Below are 18,023 nucleotides of genomic sequence, written 5' to 3'. Positions count from 1 at the left end.
AAAATCATAAGTTGATAATGATGTACAAAATTTGCTCAATTAAAAATCTCATAAACAATATCATAGGCAAAAAGGAAAAAAAAATAAAAATTATGATTATGGCTCTAAATATCTAAATATGAAAAAATCATCCTTTCCTGCTTGCGGTCTTCTTAACACAGCTCTTTTTTTCCAAATCAAAAATCAGGACATTAGTTTAGTCATTGATACTCCTTGAGGAGAATAGGTTACTCTAGTATAACTGTAGGTGGACATGACAGAGATGAGTGATGTGATAGAAGCTATCCAATCGAACCTGAGTCACTTTAGTTCTGAAGCATTTCGAGTAATTCAAGTTCCTTCACAAGAATGATTTTGTGTGGTACTGAAGAGACATGGTACAAAAGTCAGTTGAAATCAGTTGTTTCACTAGAATTATCAGGTACTATCACATGTAAAAGTGGGGACTAGAGCTGAGCAGGAGATGTGTGCCATTAATGAAATGGGTGATGGGAATACAAGGAACTGTAGTTTTTTAGGGGGTTTTGTCCCCAGAACTCAATGACAAACACAGCAAAACAGACATGGTATTACATCTTAGCATCTGACTACGGAGACTGAACCAGAGCATAATGAGACCATACAGACTAAGCATATTCTCACCCTTGTCATCAGTACTGCAGAATCAAACTTCAGGCCAAAGTCAGCAAGATGCATGTAAAGAGCTAAGAAAATATAAAAACAATCACATCATCACTATGGATTGACCAACTGATGTATAATAACATATGTAATATCATGATTTATAGTTAAATGATCTTCAATTTCTAACAGATAACATTAGTTTAGTTTAGTTTGTTCTTTGTTTCTCCTCTGAGGAGCATAGGGCTGCAAACAGCAACATAGTGAGCACTAACAGTCATCAACATTACAGGCTTTGCTATGCTGTTGTTTTCCTGAAATATATATGAAAATTTGAGAAATCACCCTCTACTGAAACACATCCATAAAATATAATCGTTATATTTCAGTAAATATTACCAATACACACTACTTTCTGTTTGTGAGGAAGCTTATAATCCATAAATACTTTTTGACAATTTTGTTTTAATTACTGACATGCAAATAACAGTCTACAGCTTGAAATGCCACTCCTTTTAATCTAACTCCAACATTTGAAGTTGTGTGCCTCGTTTTCTTCAGTTAATAGGCTAAAAGCTTTCAAATCAAGCTTTAGAATCCACCTCTCTCTAGTGTAACAAGCTCTTCTGCTCAATCCTCGTCTCCATCTTTGCTTGCTCATGTTCACCACTTTATAGCCTGTATGCTCTTGCCTATGTGTTTGCGTGGTTCATAATACATTGAGCTATCAGTTTATAGTCCTGTGAGCCAAGCACAGTTAACTTCCCTCTACACAGGGAAATGCGTTTTACCAATTCTGTAATTATTACTATTATTATAATAGTCCGTGTAAGAGTGACTGACCTCAGATTATCAGGTCTTTAAAGATAATATGCATATATGTGCCCAAACTACCACAAATGCATGTTTTGGATGTTGGACAATATGGATATTTAATGAAGTTAGTACATAATTACTGTGTGTTCAAAGGCATACACCTACAAACCTACAACCCCAATGCATTAAAAATTTGAACTGCATTTTATACACTACAAGACATCCCCATTCTTCAGGGAATATTTTCAGACCCTGAGGAAGACAAATCTTTGCCATAAAGATCACCATGAAGAAGTCTTTTAGAATCCAGCAACGTGGTGTGGATAATGTTGGGCAAATTAACATCCACAAGACAGAAGGTCTATCATTTAAAATCCATAAAACGAAATCCCAAAAATTCTAGAGTTTCATTGCAAAGATCACGTCAAATACAGATACTTACAGGCAAAGAAGCGTGTAACAGGCAGATGGACAGATACTGGCTGTGAGCTGACATCATATCTGATGCATTTAGCTGTGTGGCCACCAACTGTTAACAAAAAGGTCATAGTCACCAGAACCTTCACTTACACATTCTGATATATGGTAATCACATTTGATTCAAATTCTGGATCATAAAAATATGTATTATATAGCAAGAGTAATTAAATTATTACGCAAACTAGCTTAATTTCAACAGATCTGAGATCAAGACAAAAGGATGCATGAATGAAGAATGCTAAAAGATCACAAAAATATAAAAACAGCACTAGCTGCAAACATTCATTTAACAAAAACACAGTTCAAGATCAGGCAAGACACAAAGCAATCAGAAAGGAACAAGCTACACAACTACACTTCTTTTTGCATTTTGGGGGATTTCTTTTTGGTAGAGTTTGTGTACACTTGATTTTTCACTGTATGCACTTGAGAATATATTTCTAATAATATATCGTTAAGATATCGTTAAGATATATCATGTTATATTTTGACTAGAAATGATTTTATCACAATATAAGTAAAGACAACACTATTACTCTTACACAAATAAAGCACATATGAATGTGAGGACGAAGCAAAAAGGAAAAGCAATTCTCTGTTTATTTCCATTCTCTTATCACAACTACTCACAGGATTCCCAGCAGGTGATTTTAGACCTAGTGGAGGATGTCTGTTCATACAGTGCATACCTATATATTGTCCATTTGAAATCCCATTATATCATGAATAGAATAGCAGTGCCCCAATCCAGTGTTAAAAGATGGTCACTAATCACACAATTCCCTCACACATCATTCTCTCTGGAAGTGATAATCTGCTCCAAGGATTGGCCCCAGGTATTTTCTCTTCACTTTCCTTCCCCTTCATGACCCTTTTCTTCCATGCTGCTAAATAAACATGTTCCTATGAAAGAAGCAATCCCAAGTAAGATACAACTCCTTATTGCCTTACCTTCAACCCTTTCCTTCTCGACTTTCTCTCTGCAATGGCATAAAGCCTCTGTGGTCTCTTTGTATGCTTCAATCAGTAAAAAGCGCTGTCCAAAAAAATGAAATTCAAGAAATATATAAATTTTTATGAATTTACAATAAAATATCTATTATCAAGATTTATAAGATGCCATAATTATTATAAGATACCATAATTATAGGAAATGGGTCACCATGCTAAAATTCCATATTCATGAAGGGAAAATACCAAGACCATCTGCACAAAGTTATTTTCTTAATTATTTACTTGTGACCATATTTAGGCACTACATACAGTGTTTCTTCAAATAAGGAAGAGCCAGAGTATTATCTTTGTATGCATGCTTCCTTAAAGATGTTATCAGGTCGAGACTGGTTATAGTCTCATGAGACAAAAGGCCATGTGTTAAGTATATTAAATATTTTTGAAACTTTTGTGAAACATTTCATTATTATGTATTTAAAGGTAGTAGATGGTGAAATAAGTTCTGTAATTTTGTGCCTTATAAACGTGATTCCTCTATTTTTCAAATCTGTTCTAAATTAGTCTTTATGAGGTTCATCTCACTTTCAAGATTTTCAAAACTGGCAAAGGCATGGGATGCAATCAGATATAAAGAATGTCACAAATGCCAGTGTCCACCCCATTGGTACATTTGATATGCAGCATGAGATCATAAGGCTTCAGTGCTGGAAAATGCTTTGTCAAAAGTTGATCCTTAAAATGAAGAATCGTGGTCAGTTTATTCAATGTTTTTTCTAAATAAATTATCTCTGTCATGATTGCATTTTTGTTTATTCTATCTGTGTGTGTGGATGTCTGTGTAAGTATGTATGCCTGCCCTTGTGAGCAAAAGAAAAATTTCTGTCTTGGGTCTCCTCGACAGACAATAAAGTCTGATTTGATTTGATTTGATGATCTTTTCCCCTCTGAAAACACATGAACTGGACAGGTCATAAGAGTGTCACACCAGGCACTATCTACCCATACATGGTTTTGAGCCACAGCGTTGTGGGTTGCTTGCGGATTTTTCAGATTTTGATTAAATTTTTTATGAGCTCCATGTTAAAGTGTCGACTGCTAACGTTGTTAAAGTGTTAACTGTTCACATTTTTAAATCAAAGCTGCATACAATTAAACCATTCAGATCGATTGCTGAAGCATACACCCTCAGCATGCCAAAAACGAGACAAAATGCCTACGATGCAGCTTTCAAGTTGTATATATTGGCAGCTTATAAACCAGTCCAGCTTATTTGTAAAAAAAGTAGAGGGTTTTTTTTAGATTTAGTGGGTGCAACTTATATACAGGTGTGTTCAATAGACAGAAATTTATGGTAGTTATCAGTACTGTTATCTTTCTGTCCTTCATATGTTGTCCATGTCTTCCGGTCTCAAGCGGTAAGAGACACTCCTTATGAGTGTGAGTATACACTATACAAATCACATTATTATTATTATTTTTAAATCTTTTTTAATCCTTTTAAAAATTCTGTTAACGGGATATATGCTCTTGTTGATAGTGTGAAAAACAGTTTTTTTAAAGTCGTTTCATAAACTGTTTTCCTAAGCCTACAAATCTATCTGGATCTATTTATTTGTGCTCTTTCCCATTCTCTGTGTATTACGTACTATGCTCAGTTGGGATTTTCCACCATCCCAGCAGTAAAGGTTGCATCCCAACAACGAGTTAGAGAGAAAAGGCAGCCCAGAAGGAGAGGTAATAGTAAGCACTAAAAGTTGCAGAATGGTAAAAACCACAAAAACGACATAAATTATCAAAAACAGCATAGGAAAAAAGACCCATATGAAAGATTAAAAAACATCAAGAGAAGCACAATTTAAAATGGACTAAATCTATAACTAAGCATTTAAATCCTTGAAAAAAAAAAAGCAAGATCTCATAAATATGCTCAAAACACAGCAGGTGGAGCAGAATGAAACAAAGAAGCCTGAGACCTAAAACTCCTGGACTTTGCACAAAACCATTGACTCACCATTGCCAATATGCTCTAGGCCAAAAGGAAGCCAAGGGAGGCAACATAGCAGCCTCATGATGGTTTCGTCCATAAGCAAATCAATTTCTTCTTCCTGCCTCAAATCTTCATATTCAGCATCAACAAGGCAAAAATGATGTCATATCCAGGAGCTGACATATGCAGCAACCAAAATGTTGTCAACACCCTGAAATAAAGCTGAAGGTTAAATGCTGCACTAAGTGCCACTGCATTTACTTCAACTTGAATAAACCAAATGACTCAGACCACACACGTTTGCAGACCCTAGGTAAAAGCAGATTTGATCCCATGAATGCTCACAGAAGACTGCACTGAAAGTGCACTGCCATAAGAAAAAGAATAGCAACTGGAAACAGCAAAAGGCCTATAAGATACTGAAGATAGACGGCTTTTGCTACTGAAAACAGAGGACATCTTTTAATCAAATTAAATATATGGCTTGCATACTGAAAAGACATGTACAAGACACTAAGACAAAACAGTGCACAGGAGGGGAACATCCTTTTATGAAATTAAGCCCATGGCACAATGCTGCACAGACATGTACAAGAGGACAAGACAAAGATGCACAGCTTCATATGCTCACAAAAGCAGAAGTTTTTCATGAAATTAAATGTGTGGCCAGAATACCACAAAGATTTGTATATACAACTTTGCTTATAGGGCAGGTATGGATTTTGAAGACCCCGTGCTGTTCATGCTAAATACATTGGAAAAACATTTTGAAAAGCCACAGGCAAGTGCAAGACTGCTTTCTGTTGATTTCATTGATTTCAATTGTGTTCAATGCAGTGCAATCCCATTTTTAGCAATGACAACCGATAGCTGATTCTAATGTTGCACATTTATTGTTTTAGTGCATATGGGATTTTTTTTTTTTTACTTGCAGACAGCAAAGAATTTTGTAAATGGTAATCATTCTGATATTATTATTACAAGCACTGGATCTCTGCCAGGCTGTTGTTTGTCATCCCTTTTATATACCAACAGCTGTAAAAAAAAGTGTTTCAGAGAATACGTAAAATTTTCACATGATTGCCTATTGTTTACTCTGTTGCAGGGGCATAAGCAAGATCATGCCAATGTATATAAAATGTTGTTGATTGGTGTAATGAACATTTTCTGGAACTGAATGTCAATAAAATAAAACAAGTGAGCACAGACTCACATGAAGAACAGATACTTCCCAGTATGGTACATAAAAATCCTGTTGAGATTACTCATTCAGTGTTTGTTCCCATTCCTGTTCACTGTTTTTGATAGCTGGCTTAAATGGGACATGAACACCGAACAAACATATATTATACACACATGGTCATCAAAGAGTGTACCTTCTCAGCACTAGTCTTGAGCCATTGTTATAGAAAGGTTTTTATCCTTTCCTTTGTCTGCTGTTTTTTTTTTTTTTTTTGCAGTTTGTCTGCCCGTAAAAGGAACATCTGGAACAGTTCTGTCCATACCAGTTCTAAGGGGGTTTAGCTTCTTTTTGTGATCAGTGAATTGTTGCAGCATTGTGTCTATACCTGAACATGTCAAGTCAGGAGAATTTGTTTTATTGAATTCACACAAACATTATGTTATCTATGGCTGTATGCAGAAGTGACAGACATTTGAAATCATTTTTTTACCCAGCAGCTCAGCTGCTCAACAGTAGATAAAAAGTTAGATGTGTATATGTGTGGGTATGTGATGTCATAGAATGGTTTTTAGATGTAATTTTTTTATTGTGTGCTGTATTTGGAAATGCACCACTTGCCTTATCTTGTAACAAGCACTTGTTCTGTTTTGTTTGTCTAGTAACTGAGCACACTTTCAAAAGTTTTAATTACCCTTTGTCAACTACCAGCTATGCATGAATGCACAGGAATGCACAGAAACATGGCAGAGAAGGACGAAAAAGTGCATTAGACTCGAGGGGGATTACTTTAAAATGGAAACCATGTTGTCTGTTGTTTGGAACTGAAATAAATTGTTTGTGGCACCAGTTTGGTTACTTTTTAGACACTCTTCATAAGTGTTATTATTATTCTGTGTGGATATTATTTGTCAAGCACTTAATGGTGGTATAAAACACTCTATATTTTTATTATACATATCTACTTTCTTATTACCATTAGGTCACAGGAATACCTGTTATATCCTTTACTTTCTACTTGCCTATTACCATTATGTCACAGAATACTATCTACTTTCCTATTATTACAAGGTCACAAGAATAGCTGCTATATCTTTTACTGTTTGCTTGCCAATTACCAATAGGTCACAGGAATACCTGTTATATGTTTTTACAGTCTAGACTTGTAAACTTGTTATCTTGCCACCCATGGCATCCATAATGATGGCATTTTATGACCTTATGTTCAACAAGGGGGTGATATGACAATTGTTTTCGTAAAAGTCTATAGTTCAACAGACCAGACAGTGTTTAATTCAGACCAATTTAACACACTGCACACATAGCGTGCAACAGATGCTGAGGATTAAATATTATTATGTCACTACCCTTTAAAAATGTCTGCCAGACAGATGATGAACATCCTGCTTCCATTAAAAAGCAATAAATACAGCAAAGAAGTATGATGTATATCTGTCAACTCCTTATTCTAGGCACAGTTAATTTCACAAATAATAACCAAATAATAGCAAAGAAGATGTGCAGCAGTAGGTTTTTTCCCACTGCATCAGAAATAACTTACATCAGATGAACACCAGTCACTGAACAGAACCAAACTGTCTTCCAATTTCAGCTGCAAATTGAAAGCACCTTCCCACTCTGGTTCAAATTCCAAATGCTGGGCTGTTTGTCGAATTACTGAATCCATGCCCTGAAAACATTCAACATATAACATTGATTTAATATCTAATAAAAACATAATGAACATTGAAATGCACTTTACAGCAGTTGTTCTATCATTAAAGTGGTACACATAAATCTAATATTAATTAGCACACGAGGTCTGTCTGAAAATTAACAGGATTAGGTGTGCTGCATGAGCTATGGGCAAAAGAGAGATCAGCAGATTGTGTTAGATCTAACATGATATCTTGGTCAATCAACAAGTTTACAAAGAGATTCTGTAGTGTTTGCTTTGCTCAGCTTGTGAGAAGAGACAAGAGTTGTGGTAGGACAAATCGTAGGTGCTTCAGCGAGACAATGCACCTGCTTAAATTTAGATTTGTTGCTTTGGGCAGATGCGAATTATTTAGACAAGATGTTATGGCCTGGAAATATCTGTAACTTGCTCACAAGAGCATATGACGAAATAAACCATTGGGTTGCCATCTGAATGGATTTGTGGGAGAAGAATGAGGGTAGGTATCCTTGTGCACCTGTAATAAACAACAGGGGTTTGGACCAGCCCTTACTCTAAAACTCATTCAGCCTATCAAGGTGGATACAGTCCAAATGAATGGGTGGGGTGTTTTTTTTTCCCAGTACCGATGACACTTTGCAGGACTTGCCACACATCTTGGAAATTGCCAAACTGAAACTGAGACTCAAGTTAGCACTTGAAATCCAACTTTATTCTGCATAAGGCTTTCTGTATATCATATTTAACCTTCTTGAATGCTGATTTCTTGCCTTCAGTTTAGCCTTGATTTTGTTATTGGTTCATGGCTTTTCACTGGTCCATGACTGAGCGGCGTGTTGGAATGCAGCTCCTTGCAAAAACTGATGCAAACATGATGATGTCCATCTTTTCATGAATATTGGCACAGGAAACCATCAGTGCCTCCCAGTTGGCACAAGGCGGCCTCGAGGCCTGTTCGCAGCCACCTGGTTCTCGTGCCTGATGGCCTTCAGCTGTGGCTTGGCCAACAAGCCACACTGGCGGTGGGAAGGCAGTAGATACATCAATGGTATAAGTCTGACTGACTCAGAGGATGGCAGCATATAGTAAGTGGCTTTAATGATGCAACAGCAAAGGAGTTTCTAGACTTAATGTTCACTTGTTACTTCTACTTAGGGAGCTGAAATCCCCCACAATGAATTAGGGAGTTTTTCTTTAATGTCAGTTTTGAGATTGCCTAAACTGCTGTTGTGGCATGATCCATAGGCTGAATACTACTCCCAATAGCACAAGGAAGATGAACTCCAATGTCACTTACGAAGCGCACAGACAGGGGCTCCACTTTGCATAAACCATCTAACATTTACAAAGAAACATATACTGCCTCCCTTATTCTTGCCAGAGTTCTGGAGGACTTTCAGCATGACTGAAAGGATGAATTAGGTATCTTTGGGTTAGGCCAAGTTTCAGAGAGGCAGAACACTGGGCAGTCTATATAATCTGAATGAGATTTGAGAACACCAAATAGTTCCTCCTCCCTGTTGACTAGACATCACATAATCAAGAGAAACATGGCAGGCAGTTTAGAAGGGAGTTTGGCCTAAGCAGTTACAAAAGTGAGAGTAGCATGTTAGTGCAAGCAAAGGTCAAACAATAAAAAAACCTACAAACCTGCATCATCTTCAAGAGATTCAGCATAGACACAAAGCCGTTTAGAAAGCTGTTGCGAAGACCATCAGACCATTCCTCTGGCATTGCAGGCTTACACAGCAATGCATATCTGTCACACATACGTATCCAGAATGCACACAAAGAAATGCGCATAGTACCAGCCCCATATTTATATACAAATTTACACAAATATATGCATATACATATCCATATATCTTGTATACAACATCGTAATAGATTAAAATGTGAAAACTTTCTAGTTTACTGGGAAAAAAAACCCAAAGTGTTAAAGTAGCTACAGGCACACACGCCTTCCTGCTAATGGAAAGTTGGTGATCGCATAAAAAGCAATCATTTTCAATTCAAAGTATTTTACGGACCATCTGGGACAGAAATATCACTTTTAAATTACATTAAAGAACAACTTTTCGTCATTTGTTCACAATACGTCTAAGTTTTGTGTGACTGGAAGAATAATAAGTATTTTGTGAATATAAATGGAACCCGGCATGAAAATCAGCACCTTTATTAGCTACTGATTATCTCTCATTTATATAATATATATATAAATTATTACATTTATATAATATATAAATTATACATATTATTTTATTGTATGTACATGTGTGATGAGGCATAAATTTAGCAATTTTTTTTCCTTACAAATACTGCAAATCTTAAGAATCTTATGTGGAGAACAACGCCTTACTTTCGACCAAATGGGAATTCAACAAACATATAGTAGTAGCAAAGAAACAATAACATGTTTTACAGTAAAGTACACTACTGTTCTTTATAAATACACTTTTATTCTATTTCTTGTACAAGTTGACAAACGAATTAATCCAGACTAACTTTATTGTGCAAACACAGTAAGAAAATAAAAATATTGTTTTTTTGATGTTTGAAAAAAAAATCAAGCTTGATACTGAAAAATGTTGAAAGCTTGCACTTTTTCTCAGTGCTAACTGCAAACCAAAAGTTCACAAGCTATGCCCCCACCCCCACCACACCCGCTATAGGTGCCAGCAATACTGCATCTAGCCATCCTCTCACTGTCGTGGTTTCATCTATTTCACCACGGTGTACTGACACTTAAAAACAGTGAAATGGACTTACTTCAGATCATACAGCATGTAGCAGGCTCGTTTGAATGTTGCATTTCTTTCACTCCTTTCAAATGACAGCTTCCCAACCCCTGTAAAAATGTCCTATTTTGAAAGCACTGCTTGATTTTCTAGTATAAAACTGAACAATCATGACATACCTTCCAGTAAAAGCATAATTGTACAAACTGTTTAACACCACCATTTCTTCATGGACTTTTTCAGACATGACTATGATGTGTTTAGCTTGTCATATATTTTATAGTATTTTCTGTTCCTATGAGTGATGGAAAAGACTAGAGATGCCAGCAAAACTGGAGTGAAGGGTAATTTCTCCCTTTCTCTACCAGATCAGAGGGTTAACAAGACTGTAGGTCAAGCGGCAGCAGGATCTATTATCCCCCTACCCACTCCACTGTGGAAGCATAAAAATAAACACATCTTTATCACTTCCTCGCCCATCCTTCTGCCTTAAGTATCTGGTACTAAAATAAAGCACACCTTCATCACTTCCTCATCCATTCCACTGCACTAAAATAAGCAGATCTCTTTTCTTCTTCATTCCACCTAATCCCACCTACTGCCTAAAGTATCTTGTGCCAGAACCCTGCATAAATTTTTATTTTAGGAAAAAAAATACTCACTGTTTTTCTTTTCCTGGCAGTGTTTTAAGAAACTTTTGAGGATAACATTGATAAGATCATGCTCTTTCACCAGCATTCTGGCCTGTAACACAAGAACAAGATGATTTATTTCAAGAAATAATATGAAACAGCAATAATCTTGGTTGCTCCAGATGAACACATTCTTGACAGTTGATCCCACCTCCCCCCACCACACTCAGTTTTGAAAAATGCAAACACTCTGCATACTTGCACAAATTTTTGTATAACTACATCTTGAGATAACCATTTAGTTCGGTTAAAAAAGAAGTTCAGGAAAAGGCAAAAAGAGGTCGCATACAATCTTAAACTCTTCCTCATGCCCTCAACAGCCAATACATGATAAATTTTTATTACCAATAAAGCCTGACATTGTATAGCAGAGCAAAAGTTCAGAAAAATTAACTATGAAATAATTTTCCAGGGCTTCTGCTAAGGCTAAATTCTTTGGGGTCACAGGGACCCCTTGTTCAGATTTTTAAGGGGTCCCTGTTCTTCGCCCAAATTTGAATGGGACCCCATTGAAGGGGTCCTCCGAACTTTTAATGCGTACTGTACGCAATTTTTTGCGTAAGCAGAAGCCCTGATTTACTGCAGCATCATGAAGACTTTTTTAAAGTCAGTTAAGAGGATGTGTTTAATTTTCTTTCAATCTAAAACAGTTAAACGTAATGACAGATGTTTAAAATCTTCAAATGCAAAATTCAACATATTAATGAAAGCTACCTGGCCTGTAAGCCAACAGCAAACACCAGTAATTTGGAATGTGTACTGAAGCTGGGATTGCAAGAACCCTAGTTAAATGGTGTTGGCCCATCTGGAATTCTCACATGCATGCAAAAGTGCCACCTCCATAGGCAGCTTTGTATCATATAATTAATAAGATAAAATAACTTAAAAGAGGATCTTTTGTCTCTTTCATAATATCAGCTCATCCCTAGTGCCTTTTTCAGACAATTTCAATAACATGGACAGAAAAGCAGGAAACTTTTATCGTACCCACCTTCTGTCATTCCTTATTTTTCTTGCCATGCATTTGATGAACAATCATTCACATGATCAATGACCGAAAAAGAATTATGGGCTGTGAAATCTGGTTGAAAAAATATTCCCATATCAAGTCTCTTGGAAAGCTCAGGACAGTTTGATAATGGAACTGTCACTGCATATTACTGCAGGAATGGGGTTCTTGCTGGGCCTTAAGGGATGAAAATGGATTAGACTGTCCAGGTGTGAATTTGAATTTTATGGGATATCTGTGTCTATTTCATGGGATATCTGTTTTAACCTTTAGATCTAAAATTAAATGTTCTGATGAGTAAGCAGATATCCCACTAAAGTCCAATGCAAGGTAGTGATGATGATTCCTGATGATATAAGACAAAAATGATGACAAAGACGCAGGCACTTTTGATGTATATTACCTGATGTTAAAAAAAAATTTTGTCCCTCACAATCAAATACATGTACCAACACTCTCATGGATAAAGACATAGGCAGGTTAGCAAAGTCTTAAAGATAAGAAACAGAGCTTACATTTTTGTTGTTAAATGTTTGGTGATTCCCTGAATCTTAAAGTTTTCTATATTTTTAAATGGAAAATCTAGCAACAAAGTGCTTGATTGGTATGACAGAAAAATAAGATTTTGTATTCTGCTTCTGCAAAAGTTAATGATAATGTGAAGCAGATATTTTGCATGACACAGATTCTGAACACTGAGTGAATGCTAGGACCTGAGTTTACTTGAATCTTTTAAGAATTTAGAGCCACAGCTATCAGAGAAATTGAAAACGGAAAGTGGGAAAATCATACGACTAATAACATACCAAGGTAGGCACTGTGAAAATTTGGACTGAGATTGAGGTTATGGACACGGATCGGTAATGGTCATCCTGTACAAAATCTGCCATGAGACTTGCATAGTGCTATAAGAACAAAAACCACATGTCAATGAAAGGAGTGGATAGAGCAACCAGCAAAACCCAGGCAGTTGGCATTCCACACCTTTTAATCTTCTTTCCTTGCTGTAAATTAGGCCAAGAGAAAATTTTGTCACAATTTTATGCAACGTTTGTCCCAAAAAAAAATGTATTTCAGAATTAAAATTTTATTGAGTGATTTCTGAAGAAGATGAGAAAGGTGTGTCCAGGTGCCCTTGTAAACAAAGCAGAGTGATAATGTGGCAATGAGGCACTGATGTAATTATCAAAGTTTGGAGGTTTGTAACCAAAACAATGTGAGAGACCAATAACACCAAGGCTCACATGTGGAAACATAAACAAGTGGTAGAAGGATTCCAGTCTTGATCAGAAAATGAGCATTTGCTTGTTTATAAGACTTTCTGCCTGGATGCAGGCCACAGCAAGCACCTGCACACACACAACCCCATCCCCCACCCATCTCGCTTTCCTCCCCAAACACATAAGAGTGCAACATCTAGCTGCTCAATTTTTCTAAACCTGCCATAAAATTGCATAGCTACTAGTACACCAACCAGTGGAAATAAAATCACAAAATAAATCTAAAGACCTTAAACACGTGGATGATCTGGTCAGGTTGGCACAATGTCAATAAAACATGCATGAAAAACTCATGCCCTGAGGAAGATTTCAGAAAAGAAAGAATTTAAGAAATAAAAGCTAATCATGAAACATACAGAAAAAAGCAGGTAGAATGAAAGATAAATATTTAATAATAATTGAATTTATAAGGCACATTTGGATGAGAGCTCAATGTGCTGTACACAAAAAGACTAAAACTAAGCCAAAAGTCCACCATTCAAAAAAACACGTGTCATCACAGACATGGGGGGGGGGGGGGGATTGGTGTTTTACACCGTGTCAGCAGCTAAGGCTATATTACGGCAAGCAGCCAGCCCTGTAAACAGATGCCACGTGCAGAGAAAGATCAGCGTGCCCGAGACGAGAAATGAACTCAGGGCAGCCAACCTTCACTGTATTGGTGACAGGCGCTAACAGCGCTAACCGTTGCACCACCGGGCCGCTCGACACAGACATGGGAAATATGAACAAAGTGCATAAGGATGAAGAACCAAAGAGAAAGAGTACACTTGATCTTGAGATATTGATTAAAAAGGAGGGTTTTGAGGCCAGAGTTAAAAGCTTCAAAGGGCAACAAATTCCAGTGTTGCCTGAAAAGCAGAAGGACCATTGCTAAATTTCTCCTGACCCATGGCACAGAGAAGAAAGCAACACAAGCAGACCAAAGAGACTGACTGGGGTAGTAAAGCATCAGTAGCTCCTGCTGGAGCTAAGAAGCAGGGGCAGAAACTAGAAGCTATGTATCAACAGCATACATAAGATACTGTATGCTTATGTGGCAGATAGTAGAAACTTGTGGCTGAAGAAGACAAGATGGCCATAAGAAGTTAAGCCTCTATTCATTATAAAGCCCACTATATCCAGGCTTTTTGTCCGGTGTACAAGATCAGGCACCATCTCTACCACAACCAAACTCAGGATGTTCAATTTAACACTCTCACAGTACTATATGGTTTTAAAAAAAGAAGACAACTATGCAGGTCTTGAAAGACAGTCTTTTATCAACAAATGTCTTCTGAAGATTTTACACCTCAAATAATTTTATGAAGTCCCAAATGAAACATTGTGGGCAATGACAAACTAGCAACCAATGTTTAAAAAAATACCTAAGAAGGAATAAATAACCAGAGACCAAACTGTTGTCAATAAGGTACTTTTTCCTACAAAAAAACAAAACAAAACAAAAAAACCAGAGGAAAAGATACCATCAAGTACAATTTATCTGTTAACACTTTTAAAGAGTAAAATATTTAATTGCTATGTATTCTATTTTGTGCTGGAGACCTCTTTTTGCCAAAAGTTTCCTGTACTTTTTAAATCAAAAACTTGTTACAAATTAAATTAAAACTAAAATTACATATTGAAGAATAATTTTTCAAAATTGGCATTATCATTTTTGTCTGTTTCAGAATTATTTGAACACTGAGCTTTCAAAACCAAAAGAATTGACAAATATGCCTTACTTTGTTTGAACACGAAGGTGGTTAAAAAAAATCATTTGCTCCTTGTGAACTATTGAACACTCATCTACATCACACACTTATTTGACATATGTGACAGTCATTCATTGCCCAGGGTGCTTGTTTTGATTAAGAAAAATAAAGGAACCGATTGTTTCGTGAAAGATTTTACCAAAATAATCAGAAATGATTGACATAAAGATGTTGTATGCACATGTGAGCCAGGTGTAAAAGGCACTTTTTAAAAACTGCAAGATGAAAACAATGCATCAACATGCTCACAATATCACTCTGCTAAGTACAAAATTTGTCAAACATCAATACTCTGCCTATAAACCTACCAGGCTTGGGACAGTATATATTTGAACGGAAAGAGATGTAACTGAGACGTCATGATCATGGTCGTCCTCATTAAAATCTTGCATCATCTGTGGATAATGCTGTTGAAACATTCCAAAAACACTGTCACGTTAACTCTAAGCACTAAAACACTTTGCTGAACCTTAGACATTAACCAAACTAAAAACGAGCTTGTCAAGCTTTTTTTTTTTTTTTTTTGATAAACTTGCAATAATCAAGAACATGAATTTAATATTTCCTATTAGCAGTTTTGAAATATACAGTCAGAACATTTTAGTCACATGGACCGAATAACAGTCTTTTTTTTCCCAACAATAGGTATTCTTGTAAAGCAGCAAGTTTTCCTTTATTACCTTTGTAAATATCACAGCAAACTGCTTTTTGCATTCTGCATCTTTCAGAACCCTGCAGACAAAAAAAAAATGATGAAAACATTAGATTCGATGAATAAAATTCAAGAACTGTTTCAAATTACGATATATCAAGTTATATACGGAATTAGGTTATAGAAATATATAGAGAATTTGTGTCCTACCCATTGGAATAGTTATGATATTAAAGTTACCTTTATTTTATCACCATTGGCACTTTTGCATTCAGCTTTAAACCTTTTTCAAAATGCACCTCACTGCTGCTCAGGAGCCTCCATAGTATTTGTATATTTGTAGACCTGCTCCTAGTTAACATCTGTATATTTACAGACCTTCTCTTAGTTAAACATTGTAATGAGTTGTGGTAGGTCTCATTTTGTTTCATGCATGAATGGTGTCTTGTGTCTGACATCTTTGTCCGCCTCACTTGAAGAAAAAAAATTGTAAATATATATGTTTTCTCTATGGTAAAGTGAGCGGAGGAAAAAAACGGTTTTCATCTACCAATCTACTTTATAACTCTCACAGTGACATTCCTCTGAACTTGTGCCATTTCAACCTGATTTACCTACAAATCTCTTTATCCTCATCGTAATCTGCAGGGCTCATCAATCGTTGTATTTGTGGTGTAATACATAGTGCGTGTGCAAAGTAAGCAAACGTGTGTCTTATTACAGTTGTATGTTTGCAAACCTGATCCTAGTTAACTTTGTATGTTTGTAGATCTGCTCCTAGATAACTTCCTTTTCTGAATTTTATAACTACAGCAATCAAGCAAACATTTCACCAGGACTGGCCAGAGATGTAAATGTACATTTCAATGAGATGGCAAGATGATTAAATTCTTCCTGCACCTGCTTTGAGCTATGTTCAGTTTTCCAAACAAAATATATAAGACTCATATCATAGACTATGTACAGAACATATTATACTGTTCAACTTATGACCAAAATCCATATCTTGGTATTATTTTAATAGTATAAAGCAGCTTGTCCTATACAGACATATTTCAGTAGTGTGATGATCTCAGCGTTCTAACAAATCCCAAGTGATGATTTCTGACCATAGAAGAAACAAAGGTTCTTTTTCTGCTTTAAGCAGGAAACATAGCTGTTGAAATTGTTGACACTTACCCAGACATTAACAGTTGATGACACATGACCCTGGCCACTGCAAAAAAAAAAAAAAAGCCAAAAACTTTCTTAAAATAAAATTCTCCAAACACCCTAAAATTCAGCTTTATAAAATTACTACTGCATTCAGTTCTTTTAAAAAATGGGGAAAGGACCCTGGCTCTGTGATCACAGGGTTAGGCTGTAAAGGTCTGGACACACCAAAAACATGAAACACAAAACTTTTTCAAAACAGTTATTTTTTCCTGTTCCAAACCGAGTTTGGAAGACCTGTTTGGCTTTTGTCTGTTGCCAGTTCACCATTTTACAACCCATTTGAAAATTTGTCGAAGGTTTTTAGCTTTTCAAACCACTCACTGAAAGACCAACCTTGAATGGTTTGTGATTTTGCAAGTATCAGTAGATATAGGTGATATAAACTAATCTGTAAATTTCAGCCTCCAAAACCGATCCGTTTAATTAATTATCTGCTACCAAAGTACGTTGATTTACACCTCAAGCACTGGTAACGGTGTACTATGTCACATTGGTACACCATTCACAACATTGCCAGCTGTCAACACCAAAGAGCGACAGTTTAAGTTATTTGGACACTGAAAGTCTGCATTTCTCGTGCTAAAGTAGCAGTTTTTCAAAATTACGAGAAATGCAGACTGTCAGCATCCAAATAATTTGAACTGTTGTTCATTCTCTATGTTTAGTGTTGACTACAGGCAAAAAGATGTTGAACAGTACAGGCTACAGGAGGCACCCTTGACAGATGCCTACTGTTATGTTAAATAAATTTCCCATTTGCTAGTCCATAGCACCGTGCTCACTAAGCTCTTATACAGCACTTTGGTGATCTGGATGAGACCCTCTTTGATGCTGAATTTTCACATTACATGCCATAGCTCCTCAAGCCAGACTCTCAAAAGCTTTTTTTAAAGTTGATGATGCTGTGATAGAAGTCACCATTGAAATCTTTATCAGGACACAACAGCTGAACATCAGCTCAGCTGTG

The 18,023-nt window shown here is 36.3% G+C and overlaps 1 protein-coding gene across 3 annotated transcripts in view; it reads right to left on the bottom strand.

Moving 5' to 3' along the window:
• Positions 1-17,055, bottom strand: part of LOC112570259 (E3 ubiquitin-protein ligase UBR2-like) — a 38,054-nt gene extending 20,999 nt beyond the window's left edge. The window contains exons 1-11 of one of the 3 annotated variants that reach the window (XM_025248635.1): positions 17,021-17,054; positions 15,870-15,921; positions 15,498-15,596; positions 12,962-13,060; positions 11,117-11,198; positions 10,486-10,564; positions 9,367-9,475; positions 7,600-7,728; positions 2,869-2,953; positions 1,880-1,966; positions 643-704 (exon numbers count right to left, since the gene is read on the bottom strand). In XM_025248635.1, coding sequence (XP_025104420.1) covers positions 643-704; positions 1,880-1,966; positions 2,869-2,953; positions 7,600-7,728; positions 9,367-9,475; positions 10,486-10,564; positions 11,117-11,198; positions 12,962-13,060; positions 15,498-15,596; positions 15,870-15,921; positions 17,021-17,046 — 909 coding nt within the window. In that variant the 5' untranslated portion in view covers positions 17,047-17,054. Of the gene's footprint in view, positions 1-642; positions 705-1,879; positions 1,967-2,868; positions 2,954-7,599; positions 7,729-9,366; positions 9,476-10,485; positions 10,565-11,116; positions 11,199-12,961; positions 13,061-15,497; positions 15,597-15,869; positions 15,922-17,020 lie in introns of all 3 variants that reach the window. The other 2 variants (XM_025248638.1, XM_025248636.1) reach the window with 2 other exon arrangements.
• Between the last annotated feature and the right edge of the window lie 968 nt (positions 17,056-18,023).

Source organism: Pomacea canaliculata, linkage group LG8 (assembly GCF_003073045.1).
Source record: "Pomacea canaliculata isolate SZHN2017 linkage group LG8, ASM307304v1, whole genome shotgun sequence".
Lineage (NCBI taxonomy): Eukaryota > Metazoa > Mollusca > Gastropoda > Architaenioglossa > Ampullariidae > Pomacea > Pomacea canaliculata.
This window is presented reverse-complemented; position numbering and strand designations above follow the sequence as displayed.